This window comes from Hipposideros armiger, unplaced genomic scaffold, assembly GCF_001890085.2.
Source record: "Hipposideros armiger isolate ML-2016 unplaced genomic scaffold, ASM189008v1 scaffold_982, whole genome shotgun sequence".
Lineage (NCBI taxonomy): Eukaryota > Metazoa > Chordata > Mammalia > Chiroptera > Hipposideridae > Hipposideros > Hipposideros armiger.
The window spans coordinates 398,143-414,631 of record NW_017732332.1 but is presented as its reverse complement, the minus strand read 5'-3'; the positions used below and the strand labels follow the sequence as shown (position 1 = coordinate 414,631).

The 16,489-nt window shown below is 50.7% G+C and overlaps 1 protein-coding gene across 1 annotated transcript in view; it reads left to right on the top strand.

The window, feature by feature from the left end:
• Positions 1–16,489, top strand: part of NUP210 (nucleoporin 210) — a 142,563-nt gene that overhangs the window by 51,443 nt on the left and 74,631 nt on the right. The window contains exons 7-13 of the mRNA XM_019631065.1: positions 3,641–3,799; positions 4,365–4,433; positions 7,096–7,202; positions 8,197–8,337; positions 9,253–9,390; positions 10,586–10,741; positions 12,300–12,498. Coding sequence (XP_019486610.1) covers positions 3,641–3,799; positions 4,365–4,433; positions 7,096–7,202; positions 8,197–8,337; positions 9,253–9,390; positions 10,586–10,741; positions 12,300–12,498 — 969 coding nt within the window. The remainder of the gene's footprint in view (positions 1–3,640; positions 3,800–4,364; positions 4,434–7,095; positions 7,203–8,196; positions 8,338–9,252; positions 9,391–10,585; positions 10,742–12,299; positions 12,499–16,489) is intronic.

Here is a 16,489-nt window from a genome sequence, read left to right as displayed (position 1 = left end):
GACTATTATGTTAAGTGAAATAAGTCAGTCAGAGAAAGACAAATACCATATGATCTCACTTATATGTGGAATCTAAAAAACTGAATGAACGAGCAGAGTAAACAGAAATAGTCTCAGCTATATAGAGGAAAAACTGTTGGTTGCTAGATGGGAGGGGGTGGGGATGAGGGAGAAGGGGAAGGGATTAGACAGCATAAATTGGTAACTTCAATATTGCCACAGGGACATGAAAGACAGTTCAAGGAATATAATTAATAATGTTGTTATATGGTCATGGGACATGGAGTATAGTATGGGAGTGGAGTCAAGGGAATTGTAATAGATATGTATGATATTGGGGGGGAAGTGGGCAGCAGATTGGGGGAGGGGGGTTGTCACCTCGAGGGGTAAAAAGTATAACTATTGCACTGTGTTGTACAGCTGAAACTAATTCTAAAAAATGTGTATTGCACTATAAAAAATAATAATTAAAAAAAAAAAGACATAGAGTGGCTGAGTGGAAAAGAAAACAGGACCCATGCAGATCAAAAGATCCAGCTGGTCTAAAGGGTCATTTAAGGCCACTGTTTCTGTGTTGAAATTCTGTCTGGAGGATCTGTCCATTGGTGACAATAGGGTGTTGAAGTCCTCTACTATGATAGTGTTGCTGTTGATCTCTGTTTTTACGTCTGTCAAAATCTGTTTTATATATTTAGGAGCTCCTATGTTGGGTGCATAGATGTTTACTAGGGTTATGTCCTCTTGTTGAATCGATACTTTTATTATTATGTAGTGTCCTTCTTTGTCTTTTATTGTAGCCTTCATCTTAATAAGTCTATTTTGTCCGAAATAAATATTGCTACTCCCGCTTTTTTCTCGTTTCCATTTGCGTGAAATATCTTATTCCATCCCTTTACTTTCAGTCTGTGAGTGTCTTTTGATCTTAGATGAGTCTCTTGTAAACAGCATATGCATGGTTCCTGTTTTCTTATCCACTCAGCCACGCTACATCTTTTGATTGGAGCATTTAATCCATTCGCATTTAAAGTGATTATTGATAGGTGCATATTTATTGCCGTTTTGTTATTTGTATTTCTGATCTTCCTGGATTAGCTTGTTTTCCCCTTTCTTCTGTTTAAAAAAGCCCTTTTAACATTTCCTGCAATGCTAGCTTGGTGGTATTGAATTCCTTAAGCTTATTCTTTTCTGAGAAGCTATTTCTCTCTCCTTCAATTTTAAGTGATAGCCTTGCTGGGTAGAGTAATCTTGGTTCTAGGCCTTTGTTTTTAAATGTGACCTGCCACTCCCTTCTGGTCTACAGAGTTTCTGTAGAAAATTCAGCTGTTAGTCTTATAGGAGTTCCTTTGTGTGTAACCTGCTGTCTTTCTCTTGCTGCTTTTAAGATTCTGACTTTGTCTTTAACCTTTGCCATTTTTACTATGATGTGTCTTGGTGTGACCTGTTTGGATTCAGCACTTCCTGGGCTTGTATGTCGATTTCCTTCACCAGGGTAGGGAAGTTCTCAGTCATTATTTCTTCAAATACATTCTCGATCCCTTGCTTCTTCTCTTCTCCTTCTGGTATTCCTATGAAGTGAATGTTGTTGCGCTTGATGTTGTCCCACAGGTCTCTTAAACTATTTTCATTGTTTTTTATTCTTTTTTCTTTTTGTTATTCCAGGTGGGTGATATCTGCTATTTTGTCTTCTAAATCACTGATCTGATCCTCTGCTTCATCTAATCTACTGGTGATTCCTTCGAGTGTGTTCTTCATTTCAGTTGTTGTATTCTTTAGTTCTAACTGGGTTGTTTTTTATGATTTCTGTATCCTTCTTTATGTCCTCCCTAAGTTCCTTAAACATTCTTATCATCAGTGTTCTAAACTCTGTCTCTGAAAGGTTGAATACCTCTGTTTCATTTAGTTCCATCTCTTGAGGTTTCTTCTGATCTTTTACTTGGGAAATGTTTCTTTGTTTCTTCATTCTGGCTGTCACTCTGATTGCTTTCATGTATTAGATCACCTAGAAAGAAAAAAAAAAGAGAAAAAGAACAAAGAGAAAAAGAGAAAAAAAAAGAAGAAAAAAGAAAGGGAGGGGCTCTCCGCCCGCTTTAATCTGTACTGCAGACCACTTGTTCAGCAGTAGAGAGACTCTGGGCGACTCAGCACCAGCTGTTGGGGGGAAGGGCTCAGTGCATCATGCGCGAACCTCCCTCTAGACTTGAAGTGAGATTCCCACAATTAGTTTCTGTGTGCTCTGGAACCGTGCTCACCACCAAAAATCCTCACAGGTTGTTACGGGCTGTCTGCTGCTGCAAAAAACCCTCTGTGGCCTGCGGAGGTAGGGGCCAGGGAACAGGGGCTCAGGGTGCCCCTGGCAACACAGCTCTAAGTGGGTGGGGCAGGCCCCCAAGGCACTACAGGATGTGGTCAGTGGCCCCCACCAAGTCAGAGCAGCATGCACTCCTGCATCGGCAGATAGCTCACACAAACTTGCCAGGAAAGCCCTGGCTGAATCAGGCAGGTGCACAGTTCGCAGCCCTACACTCCCAGGAAAACACCCAGTCTCAGCCCGTCCCAATCAGCCGCTCGCAGATCAGGCTGAGCAGCCCAACAGCCAATCGTCACCCAGGCAACTCTGCACAGGCAGTGCGGAAATCCGGTACCTAAGGCGAGTCACGCACTCCCGGGTCTCAATAAGCAGTCTGTTGGAGTTGGAGCACGCCTGCCAGGTGTTTCCCAGGCTACGCAGCACAAGCAGTGCAGAGGGTGGGGGCCAAGGCCGCATGTGTGCGCACGCACGGACTCACGCACACACGCACTCCTGCGCCAATTCCAGCAGACCAATATGGTCCCAGACCTGAGACTCTGTGGGAGGGCCCAGCCTTGAAAAAATGGTGCCCTCCTGTGCACTACTCGTGTGCAAGCTCCACACCAGGGGAACAATGGTCCCAAAAACCTCCAGCTCCTGCGCCAAAGGCACTCAGTTCATCCTTCCCGCAGTGCCTGGGCCCCGCTCACAAAGCCACTCCCTCCACCAGGGACCGGGTGAGTGCTCACCAGGGAGCGAGTCGGTTGGCCGGCTCCACTGGTTCTCCAGCTGCCCTCAGCCTCACCGAGTTGAGCAAAGAGAGTCCTCACTATTTTCTACTTCCAGCTATCATAGAACTCCTCTTCCCAGCAAAGTAACTCTGGGGTGGTGAGCGCGGTGTGGGGCCGGAGGGACTCTCCCCCAACCGGAGAACCCTCCCCTCCGCTGAGGTGTCCCTCACGGGGTTTGCCCTCTGTCATCTCTGCCCCTTCTACCAGACTCAACATGGCCTGCCTTTTAAGTCCTTCATTTAGAGGTTCTGTTCATCTAGTGTTCAGGGGACTTCCAAGGTTGAATGTTGTATAAATTATTTGTAATTTTGATGTGACCCTGGGAGGCATTTGGCACAGCATCTGTCTATTCTGCTATCTTAGCAGAAGTCAAGAATGTTAAAATTTAAATGTTGAAAAAACTTCAACAAAAAAGAAAAGTAAAAAATCATGCAGTTGTGCTGCAGCAGGGATTCAGGGTGCAGGTGACATACTGGCACCGGCTCCTAACATTCCCTGTTTTCTCTCTCTTCTGTCTTTTCTCTCTCTCCATCACCTTGTTCTTTTGTTTTTGGGTGGCTAGAACTCGCAATGCCTTCGGATCAGTATGAGTTGCAGCTTCAGAACAACATCCAGGGTCCTGGGGGAGACCCAGGCCAGCCTGTGGCTGTCTTGGAGCAGGACACCTCGACGGTAACTGCAGTGCAGCTGGGACAGAGCAACCTGGTCCTCGGCCACAAGAATATCCTTTTTCAGGCCATTGTACATGCCCATATGCATGTCCCATGTGCAGAAGATCTGCTATCTGGAAGTCAAGTCAGTTTTCTCCCTGGAAGCTGGACGAGGCTAAAAATAGCCCTGTTTTCCCTCGAGGCCTGAAAATCAGAGAGAACCGAAATTGCAGGATGGCTGAGTGGCGTCACTCACCTCTGGGTGACTCAGCGGAGAGGCTCCCGGGATGGGAGGTGGGCATGGGCCTCTGTATATTTCCCCAATGCCTGCCGTCCCACCCAAGGGACCTGGCTGAGGCCCCTTCCAAACAGGCGTGGGGGTCATCCTTGTCCCAGACTTGCTGGTATGCCCTGTGTGGTCTCCATTGTCCCTTGCAGGGATCCCCCTTTGCTAGTGTTGGAAGCACAGTGTGGCTCTGATTCTGGAAATGGCTCTGCTGTTCTTGGCATCCAGCAGGGGTTTTCCTCTTCTCTTCTGACCATGTGATGTCTGATGACAAGCCATCTGAGCCATGCCAGAGCCTGGCAGCTAGTTTATTTGTGGCCCTGTATTTTGTTCCTTAATTAAGAGTTCAGGTATCCGTATGCAGGGTGCTTCCAGGTTACCCAACAGCACCATCTATGTGGTGGAACCCGGATACCTGGGTGAGTGTGGGTATCCTGGGTCCTGGATGCTGCTTGTTTGTGATTACACGAGTTAGAAAAATAAAATAAGACTAACAGCTCCCCACAAAATACTTCTTTCTGGCCAGTTCCGCCAGCTGGGAGGCCAGGGCTGCTTCCCAGTTCTTCCCCTGTCGGAGCCCAGAAACAAGTGGAGGGTAGATAGGGTTAGGCAGGTGGCTGGCTCTGCAGGGAGAGAAACGGGATAGGGTAGAGTGGGGACAGGGTAGAGTGGGGATGGGCTTAGTCTCCTGCTGGTCAGCAGGAGGAGAAACGGGATAGGGTAGAGTGAGTGGAGACGGGCTTTGTCTCCTGCTGGTTTTATACCAGGGCTCTGTCCAGACCCGACCATGGCTACAAATGTTTGGAGGTTGGGGGCCAGCCCAGAGGGCCCCCTAGAGTGATGTGACAGTTGGTATGTTCTCCTGGGGAAGAAGGGTGGCATTTCTCTGAGAGAGGAGGGGAGGAATCCCCAGCCCTGGAGGAATGGAGAGGCACAGTCAGGGCCTGGGGGCTGCCCTACCAATGACAACTTGAAAGCTGTCCAGGACACACCCTGAGTCCGACGCAAAGCTTCTCTTGGTCTGAGCTTACTCACCTATTGAATCCACTGAAGTGGTTCAGGCAAGAGAGAGTTTGATGTGCAGCAAATCCCAAGCTCCCCTTGTTTGCTGTCATGTAAGATTGCTAGTTGGTGCAGACCCAAGTGGACAATACAGTGAGACCAGGGAGGATGGCCCTGTGTGTCCTAGGAACTCCATTTACTCAGAACTGTTTCCTTAGTACCTTCCATCTGCCTGGTCTGTGCTGGGCACTGGAATTCGGCGGAAGGAAGAGGGAGTCCTTGTGCTTGGTTTTTTGGGGAGAGACCAGTGCAATGGGCAGTGACAAGACAGTGGGAAGGGGCTAATAAATGTAAGTGCAGAGAAAGACTTCAGGGAGATGGTAATTGAAGCAGGTTTCCAGGAAGCTGCTCTGTTGTGGGTAGGTCACCATGGCAGAGGGAACAACTTGGGCAGTGGTATGGAGGTGAGAAAGCACATCGCATCACGGGTCAGCGAGCAGCTGGTGTGGCATCCACAGTGGGAACACAAGAGGCCTGGAAGCAGTGCCAGCTCACATTGTCAGGCCTCACACGTAAACCTGTGCATTCAGAATGTAGACACAATGTGGATTTAGAGCATAGCCTCCCTGTAGTTTCAGGGTGTAGACGCACTGTGTATTCAGAGGTGTGGAACCACAGAACATAGACCTTCAGTGCATTAGAGCGTAGACTCTGTGGAATCTGAACATAGACCATTATGGATTCAGAGCTTTGACCTTCTGTGGATTCAGAGCTTAGACCTTCTGTGGATTCAGAGCCTAGACCCACTGTGGAAACAGAGCGCAGACCTTCTGTGGAATCAGAGCCTTGACCTTCTGTGGAATCAGAGCTTAGACCCACTGTGGATTCCGAGCTTAGACCTTCTGTGGATTCAGAGCGTAGACCCACTATGGAATCAGAGCTTAGACTTTCTGTGGATTCAGAGCGTAGATCCACTGTGGAATCAGAGTGTAGAATCACTGTGGATTCAGAGCATAGAATCACTGTGGAATCAGCATAGAATCACTATGGATTAAGAGTGTAGACCCACTGTGGAATCAGAGCATAAACCTTCTGTGGAATCGGAGCATAGAATTACTGAGGATTCAGAGTGTAAACCTTCTGTGGAATCAGAGCATAGACCATTATGGATTCAGAGCATAGACCCACTATGGAATCAGAGTGTAGACCTTCTGTGGATTTAGACGGTAGTTTCACTGTGGATTCACAGCATAGCCTCACTGTGGATACAGAGTATAGTCTCTCTTGGATTCAAAGAATAGACCTATGGGTTTAGAGCATAGACTCACTCTGTATAGTGTAGACCTACTGTGTATTCAGAGCTTACATTCACTGTGGATTCAGAGCGTAGCCTCACTGTAGATTACAGCATAGACCTATGTATTCAGAGTGTAGCCTTACTATGGATTCAGAGTGTAGACATACTCTATTCAGAGTGTAGATTTACTGTGGATTCAGAGCATAGATCCTTTGTGGATTCAGAGCAGACCTACTGTGTATTCAGAGTATATACCAGTGTGGATTGGGAGCTAGATCTACTGTAGACAGGATCAAGTTTGAATGAGCCTTGAACAGTCAACTTGGAATTGTTCAGGTTTGGTCCTAAGGAGTCTTAGAGATCAGCTCAGGTTTTGAGGGCTTGTGTCTGATGGCTGGTATTAGATCTCACAGTTGTTAACAGTTGGTCCTTTTCCATGGAGGGGTACAGGTGAGCAGTTGTGGGCTATCTAGGTAAGTTGTTGGCTCCCACTGCTATAGGTCTCTCCAGTTGAATGGCCTTGGCCCTTCCAGGTAAGTGGTTTTGGAGCCCTCCAGGTAAGCAGTTGTGGGTCCTCCCGGTGAGTGGTTATAGGTATCTTTCAGTTGAATAGTTTTGTCTCTTCGGGTAAGTGATCTGGACCCATCCAGGTAGGTGGTTGTGGGACCTCCAGGTAAGCAGTGTGGGGCTCTGGTGCTGATGGTGCTTGGTCCCATCCTGTTCCTCAGCTGCATGCCTCCTGTGGCCTGAGTCGTCACGTGCTGCCATTGCCTATTTTATAGGGTTCACAGTCTACCCTGGTGACAGATGGGTGCTCGAGACTGGCCGACTGTACGAAATTACCATTGAAGTGCTGGACAAGTTCGGTAACAAGGTCTACCCATCAGACGTGAGTGCCTGCCTCAAGTCCTGGTGGGGTGGCAACGTGGGATGTGTCTCCTGGAGCAGCTGCTCAGTGAGCTGCCCCCAAAGGAAGAGGGGTCCCCCTGCGGCAGGCTGACTTTAGTAACTTCCTAGTGGTGCTGCTGGGTCCACAGGAAGCACCGTTGTGGGATCCCTGGGTCATCTCAAGACCCTGTAAACCTATGTGTCTGCATACCATAGCCCCACCCCCTGCAGGGCTGGGGTCGGGAGAGGAGGTGTAGGCAGCAAGGTTCCAGGAGGCAGTGATGGGGCAGTGGCATCTGCCAGCTGCCCTCCAGCACCCTTTACATCAGCACTGAGAATCCAGCCTTTCCTGCCTTGCGAAGGATCAGGGAGCGCTTCCTCACCTTCTCCCTGCAGGGCCAGAGACTCTGTAACTGCTGAGAAGTCCTGCATGTCAGGCGAGCCTCTGTTAGCTTTCGGGCTCTAGAAAGGAGCGTTAGACAGAAGGGCAGGTAGAGAGAAGTCTAGGCAGTGTATTGGTCCTTTGAGAGAAATCCCCAGCATCCTCACCTGGGACCTGCTTGGTGGTGCCTGAGGTCGGCTTCTTTGCAGAAGCCACTGCCTCCCTCATGTTAGTAAGTCAGTCACCTTTTTTTGGAAATTAGCTGTAAGGGATTTTGGTGTCTTTATTGTGTTTGGTGGTTGCCTTGTGGGAGCTCAGGGCCTAAGAAAGCCAGCAGTCGGCTTTGAGCTGCTATGGGCCCCACATGGGCAACTACAGCGGAGCATCAGGTCTTCGGGTTACTCAGGGAGGGCAGCCTGGGGGGAGTCAAAGGCCGGAGCGGTCAGAGCTCAGTTCCAGGGCTTTGTGCAGCCCATCTGATGCTGGCTGTCGGGGGCCTGTGGGCCTCGAGGGCACCTTGGCCTGGTCTGACTGCTGTTTTCAGGTCACATTGCTTCTGACTTTCCTGGCTTGTCTGAGAAGCCCCTCTCACTCATCCTGCCTCACCTTTCAGAGCATCCGCATTGAAACTGTGCTCCCGGTTGAGTTCTTTGAGGTGCTCTCTACTTCCCAGAATGGGTCATACCATCACGTCAGGGCGATGAAGAGGGGCCAAACAAACATCGATGCGGCCCTCACCTCCGTGGTGGACCAGGCAAGTGGGTGCCTCCCTCGTCTGTCCCCCTGGGCCCTCTGCAGGCAGAAAAATCAGCCCAGGCTGGATATGAGTCCTGGGGAGTCAGGACCCCAAGCTCGGCCTGTTGTGTTGCTTTCACAGGTGCCATGAGGGTCCCTCCCTCTTTGGGTTCACAGGGGATGTCTGGGAGGCTGGGCTTTGGGCTCCTCCTGTCACCTGCCCCCACACCAGGCCAGAGCCCCTCTTCCTCTGCCCTTTGTCAGCCCTTATAAAAGTGAGTCCGCACCTTCTGGGATTAGGACTAGAACTCTAGTTGGGGAGCAATGTTGGGCCCCCTACATCCAGCTGTGCACCAACCAGGGGCCACGAGCCTCCCTTTGGCTGTTTTGGCTGTGGGTCCTTCAAAGTCTTTTCATTTCCCCTGTATTTAAAAGGTCAGTCAGTTTTCAGTGGGAACAGTTCTTCACAGATTAGGACATTGGCATGGGTACTCTCATCTGCCTCCCCTGCACCAAACCTTCCTCAGACCTGTAAGAGGGAGCAGGAAGCAGCAGAAAGAAACGGCCCGTGGAGCACACAGCGAGGCCTACCACAATGTGCACTTCAGCTCTGGGGGCTGCGGGCGAGTTGTTTCAGCACTCCATGCCTCAGTTTCCCCATCTGTAAAGAGGGGATAACCACGTCCATCCTGTCAGGAGGTCAATGAGGATAGAGTCCAGCAGTGTTTACTCGAGTGGCTATTAGAGAGCCATGGAAAACCATCTCTATGGAGACAGAGGCTGCTGTGCCTCTGGCATCTTACTTCCCACTCACCCACAATCACAAAATCTACCTTTGTGGCCCAAACCCCAGGGAGGGGCAGGGATGTGCTGGGAAAACTGTGTTGATGACCTGGTTGTCATGGTGATGTGGGGCACCCTTACCCCCTTGTAGGACGGAGGGGTCCACGCATTGCGGGTACCTGTGTGGAACCAGCAGGAGGTGGAAATTCATATCCCCATCACCCTCTATCCCAGCATCTTGACATTTCCATGGCAACCAAAGACGGGCGCCTATCAGTACATGATAAAGGTAAGGACCTGGGAGGCCCCATGTCTGGGTGTACTCCTGTGGGTGTTTCCATGGGACTGGGACTTTCATTAATTTTTTTCCTTCTATTATTTTCTTCTGTGGAGTTAGAGACCATTTAAAATCAGAGAGTCTTTCTGCTTTCTGTATTTTCTGAGGTTTCTATCACAGCATTGTATTTTGATCAGAAAAAACCCCTGAAAAACAGAAAATAAAGCAAAATAATGAAAACCTGGAACACAGATTTAACTTCCACATGCATTTTTTTTTGTAAAAAATTATTGTTTTCCCAAAGCAGTGTAAATACCCTTAGAGAAAATTTTGAAATTCAAGGGAAAATGTCTCCAGCCCTGTCATACAACTTGTGTTCTTCGTTTTTATATGTACGTGCCCACCTGACATTAGCTGGCACAGACTGACTCCTTCGGGGCCCAAGCCATGTGGTCAACACAGTCCCAATCAGTCCCTGCTGTCTCCCTGACAGTGACAACAGGGTTCTGGTACTCACTGCTCAATCACTCAGGGGTGTCACCTTCCTGGTGCCTCTTGGGCTTTGGGGTGGTGGCCCTTGTTTTGAGAAGCCGCTGAACTGTTGTTTACTTCATGGCAGATGGCTCGGAGGAGGCAGGGGTGTGTGCCATGAGGGGTGCCATGTCTGGTCAGGGGCGTGTGCTGTGAGGGGTGCCATGTCTGGTCAGGGGCGTGTGCCGTGAGGGGTGCCATGTCTGGTCAGGGGCGTGTGCCGTGAGGGGTGCCTTGTCTGGTCAGGGGCGTGTGCCATGAGGGGTTCTGTGTCTGGCCAGGGAGGCAGCATCCTGCACCTGGCTCCATGGCCTTGGGTCTTCTCATTCCAGCCTGAGTTCTTGGAGGTGTCCCTGGGTTCTGAGGCCACTGTCTGGGCGTCTTTGTATGTGTATGTCAGCCACAGGGTCCCCAGAACGTGAGGACTAGAAATGAGGCATGGTAGAGAGAGCAAGGGGCAGAGCCAGCCTCCAGTCAGGCTGTGGCTTGATGCCATGTTTTCCAGGCACTGGGGGGATGCTGACCTTGTATGTGTGAGAAAGAATGAGTGTGAGTGTATGTGAGACTACAAGGGCGTGTGAGTGTGTGTGAGAGAGGGTGAGGTATGTGAGGGAATGTGTGTGTGAAACAGAGGCCACGCAGGTGAGCTGATTAGATGATGATTTTTTTCCCCCAGGCCCATGGCGGGAGTGGGAACTTCAGTTGGTCTTCATCAAGTCTCAGTGTCGCCACGGTCACTGTCAAGGGTGTGATGACGACAGGCAGTGACATAGGACTCAGTGTAATCCAGGCACATGATGTTCAGAATCCACTACATTTCGGGGAGATGAAGGTGAGAACTCAGGGGCCAGGACAGCCCAGGAAAGAGGCTTGGGATGGTGGTCTCTAGATGCCCCTTAATTCAGAAACACCCTTTAGCCCTTGGTCTTGTATTTGGCATTGGCAGTGGGCAAGGTGATGCTCTTGAGGAGCTCACAGCCATATCTTGGAGATGGAAATGATGTTGCACACCAGGCTGAGGATGGGACCAAAAGGGCCAAGGTCATCATAACTAGAGTTTCTGGGAGGGAGACCAGAGAACACAGAAGACATGAGATAATCAAAGGAGTCATTCTAGAAAATCCCCCAGACCTAGAAGATAGGACTCTGCAAATTAGAAGTGTCACTGAATGTTGGGTTGTAAATTCACAGTGAAAGGAAGGCCCCAGCTCCAAGAGACCGGGTCCTGACTCCTTTCCTCTGACTTATGTTCACACACAAAGTCAGGAGTCCTTGCACCAGGGTTTTACTCCGGCCTTTTGAATCTGAGTAATGTGGGACCAACTCACCTAGAAAAGGCCGCAGGTGGGATGGTTGCCTGCAGCTGAACCTTGGCCAGCGCCACCTGGTGGCCTCCTGACCTACCTCCTTCTTACTACCTGACCCTCACCTCAGCCCCTTCTATGATTTCATTTAGGGGAGAAATCAAAGGCCCATACATGGTGTGTCCAATCCTGACCTTCTCACATGATTTGGGATACTGACAATAGGTTATTTTAGTCTTTATTGTCTCTCTCGCTCTCTCTCTCTCACACACACACACACACACACACACACACACACACACACACCCCTATCCAAAGATTGCTCTAAGTCCCATGTGAAGAGGGTCGTAACAGAAACCCCTTTAGCTACAGCATGATTGTCAAATATCTGGATATACTATAACCACATTGCTCCTTCCTTGTCTCCCAAGCTGCTTATCTCAGTAAATGCAGTAAATGTGCTACCTTTCACCCAGTGGCTGAGCCAAAAGCCAGAGGACAATTCCCCAGTAGGCAGTCTGTGTAATGGTTAGAGCTTGGCTTCCAGAGCTGGACTGCCTGGGCCAGACTTCACCATGCTCTAGCTCGGGCAGGGTCCTCCCATGCCAGTTTCTTCACGTCACTTGGTTGGTAATAGAACCTTCTTAACAGGGAGAGGGGATTAAATGAGTTAGCGATGTTCTTAGAACAGAACCTGGAGTCTGGTAAGTCTTGTTTTCTGTGATTATTTACTGCTCCCCCCCCCCGGCCCCTGTGCACTGCCTTCTTAATATTCCTCCAATGTGCTTAGCTGGCACGTGCCTCAGGACCTTTGCATGGACTGTCTCTTCTTCCCAGAATGCTTCTCCCGAGACTTTTGGCTCTTAGGTCTGAGCTCTTATATCACACTCTCAGAGGGGCCTCTCTTGACATCTCTATCCCTGAATATCACCCCTGTCCCTGCCATGTACCCACATGTCCCCCCAGCTCTGACTTCTCACCGACATATATTTAGTGCCCAGCACACAGCAGCTGTTAGTAAATCCGAGCAGTGTCCCTTCGTCCTCTGCAGAACCTGATGACCCTAGTCCACATCTTGTCCTCTAGGTGTATGTGATCGAGCCCAGTGGCATGGAGTTCGCCCCGTGCCAGGTGGAGGCACGAGTGGGCCAGACCCTGGAGCTGCCCCTAAGGATCACCGGCCTCATGCCCAGCGGGGCCAACGAGGTTGTCACCCTGAGCGACTGCTCCCATTTCGACTTGGTGGTTGAGGTAGAGAACCAGGGTGTATTCCAGCCGCTGCCAGGTAACCAGCCCTGACAAGTGGGCAGTGGGGTTGGGGCACGCCCATGGGTTCTCAATGTGGGCCAGCCTAGAATCTTCCACAGAGGGCTGGAGGCAGCAGGGGGTCACAAGCATGAGAAATGGCATTTGTCCCTTTGTCAACCTTTAGCAACCGTCTGGTGTGGACCTTACCTACTGTGTGACCCTTGGTGTCACTGTCACTGTTCTTTCTGAGCCTCAGTTTCCATGTCTCTAAAATGGGTGTCATCCCAAATAGAACTGCATTTCACAGTGCCCATTGCAATGCCTGGAGTCAGTAGGTGCTCAGTAGGTGCACTGTGATAGGGGTTTGGGTTAGTGACCGAACCGCATCACCTTTGTGACGTGTAAGGTCCACCCCCCAGAGCCATCAAGACCGTGCATGTTGATCTTTCTAGCATCTCCTGCAGGATTTTGGTGATATTGGTGGTGATGGTGGCAGTGGCAGTAGTGTAAGGAGCATCAACCCTGCTGGGCGCAGAGCAGCATGGCCTCCTTGGACTTCAGAACCACCATGGGAGGAGGAGCTGTGGTAGGGCCATGTGTCAGATGAAGAGACTGAGACTATCCAAGGTCACAGAAGGGCACGGGATGGGATGACGTAGATTGGTATGTGTCTGACACTGACCGGGAGCCCTAGTCCTCCGAGATATGGGGCCTCTCAGGGGAGTCGGCTCAGGGGCAGTAGGAGGTTCTTCTCTGGTTTGCAGATGAAGAAAACCAAGGACTGCTGAGCCACTGAGGGAGGAGTAAGGTTTGCGCAGGGGTTGGAAGGAACCAAGAAATAGGGACCATCGTTCGGTGGGTGGGCTCCTGAGCCGAGACCTGGAGGTGGGCAGGTCCGGGGACGTGGGCACGCACAGTGGGCCTGGCGTGGCTGACCCTGTTGAATCATAAATCATGGAGGGCTTGGACCTCGGTGTCCAGGCAGTGGGGAGCCACCAACAGTTCTTGAGCAGACGGGCGACAACTTGATCTTGGCAGAGTTTAGCAGCCTAATAGACAGAGGCGTTTGTAGAATTGCCTGTGGTACCAGGCGGCTTTCTGCTGCTCTGTAGTTGTGGTTACTCATGTTGCTGTTTGAACGTGAAGCTGCACAGAGGAAGGAGGCCGCATGTCTGAGACATCACCACATCTTTGTCCTCCTCTGGAGGGCGCTGCTCTGTCCTCTCTGACCACCTAGGAGAAAGGGAGCTTCATGAAACCTTAAATGTCCTCAGTGGGCAGCCACTTAGGATGGAGAAAAATGTTAGCACTCGGGAGAGAGAGGCCCACTGACAGCAGGAGAGGAACCAGCTCCATTAGTACGTCCCCCACGTGTGTCCTGGAGGGGATCTGCAGGCTGCAGCCCAGGAGGTCCCAGGAATAATGGGCAGGGTTTGGGATTCCACGGGTCCGGGTCTGAGCACCACTTCCACATGACATCAGGCCAGTTGCCCAACTTCTGTGAGCCTTGGAGTCTCCATGTATAAAATGGGGATACCAACCCCTTGCTGCTGTGAGGGTTACAAATGCATGTCCTTCAGCCCAGTGTGGGACATTTTCAAGCAGTTTTGTTCTGAAGACAATAGCTGAGGTAGAAATCATGTGGTGTCAGAATTTCCCTTAGAAACCTCCTTAAGTGTCCCCCAATGTGGAGTGTACATGTCTGTGTGAAGGCTTGTGATAGGGCTTAGGTTATATGAGAGATATGTGCCTTACAACCTGGCGCCTTCTCAGAGCAGAGATACTGGTGTGGAAATCCATGGGACTCGAGACCAGAGGGGTTTAGCACTGAGTGACACCTGCCCTGGAGCACAGGAGGCTCATGGAACAAACAGATGGGGACAGGGGTGACCCCCACATCAGGCTAACAGCTTTCTCTCTTGCTCTCTCGCTCGCTCGCTCTCTTGCTCTCTCTTGCTCGCTCGCCGTCTCGCTCTCTCAAGTGCATGTCCTTGATCTTGCCCAAGTTAAGAGCACACATGATGGGACCCAGGCCATGGTTCTTGGAAATGGGCTGTAGCAGGTTCCCTCGACAGCTGCAACCCCAGACCGCAGGTGGCCAGCACCATCTGGGTCACTTGGGGGCTTCACCCTCTTCCTGCCGGACTTGGCCGCTGGGATGCCATTCTGCCTTGTCTCCAGCGTTGAAGACCCCTAAAAGGCCCTTGGCTTCAGGAATTACCATGAACCTCTCCATGGTGTTCCAGTATCCGATTTGGCCAGGCTCAGCCCCTGGGGGTGGCAGCAACTCAGCTGGTGCTCTTCCCTGGCCCTGTCTCGGCTCTGAGCCTCAGCTGGTTTTCAGCTCCCTGTTCACTGAGCACCTACTACGTGCTGTGCTCTGGGGCTCCCCTGGTAAATATGAGAGACATGGTCTCACCTTCACGGCCATTGCTATCTAAAGAGACAGATGGCTCAACAGGTAGTTATGGTGCCTGAGACAGAGGGCACCGGTGGCGAAGCACAGGTCCCCTGAGTTCTGTCCCACTCCTGGGCATGTACCCACATGTTCCCCCAGAAATGCCCAAACATTTTCCCCAGAAAACTGCAGAAGACAGGCGTCGCAGCCAACATGGGGGTATCTGGGTAGGCTGTTAGAGGAGGTGACAGCTGAGGCCTGAAGGAGGAGACTGGCAGGGTATGAGGGGAGAGTGTTCTGAGGAGCAGAGTGTGAAGAGTGTGTGGGGAGCCTGAGAAAGGATGTGGCATACTTCCGGTGGGAGCAGGTAGGCCTCCCCTCCCCAGGGCAGGGGCCCAATGGCGGTACGCAGGGAGCACTGAACACTGAACATCTGCACGCCAGGCAGCTTGGGGCGTGGGGTTGGGGGAATGGCATCATTAGGAAGCTTCCCTGCAGTGCCGTCAGAGCCAGAGTGTGCCCCCTGGGGCTCCATTCTTGAGCCCTTCTCGGCTATACAAAGGGCCTGGCTCCCTTCTCAGCATTCAGGCTCACGTCCAGATAGCATTTGCCTAGACTCTCTGTACTTGACTGGAAGACAGGGTCCACACTCAAACCCGTCATTTCCATGTCCTTTTTGTCTGTGTAACTATGGACACAAATAGGCCCATTTGGCAGAGTTGCAGTTTTCAGGTGCTCCTGGGCTCTACCTGTGGACTATGTGGCCCCCCTTCCTGGTGACGTAGGGACTTCTGCCCAGGGCCATGGTGCTGGCCATTGGAAAACAGCATGCACTGAAATGTGTCCTAAGTGAGAGCAAAAGCAGAATGTGTCCTCAGAGTGTGGAGAAGATTGTTCATGAGTGTCCACAGCAGCTCTGTTCCCAATTACCCCAAACTGGAAACCCAAATGCCTGTCAGCTGCTGAACGGGTAAGCAAACCATGGACACCCTTGCAGTGAAGTACTTCTCAGCAGTCCAGAGGAAGCAGCCACTGATCACGCAGCAGCATGGCTGAATTTCAGAGACATGCTGCATGAGCTGAGCTAGACCCCGAGCACAGCTCACTGATGGGTAGTGTGTGGCAGAGCTGGTCCATGCAGAGACCGGAGGCAGAGCAGTGGCTGCCAGGGACCAGGGAGCGACTGGTCCTGGGTATGGGTTTTCCTTCTAGGGATGAAATGTTCTAAAATTAGTGGTGATAGTTGCACAACTTCGCATGTTAAGAGCCACTGAATTATGTTTGTACTTCAAATGGGCAATTCTGTAGTATGTGAGTTATACTTCAGTAAAACTATTTAATTTTTTGAAACACTAAACTATGGTGGAAATAATTGGAATGATATAGTGACGGCCTCCAGGGGAGGGGTGGCTGGGGATCGCCCGGGAAAATCCATGAGGGACCTGTGACGGGGTGGGGGTGAGGGGTCATGGTCTGCATTGAGGTGAGGCTGGGGGTTCACAGGCAGTTGCGTTTGTCACAACTTGTGGTCCACTTAAGATCTGTGCATTTCCCTGTGTGTAAATTTGACTTTAAGAAAACAAGAACCATAAAGAAATATTGAACTGTAACTAATTATGTGTTTGCTAAA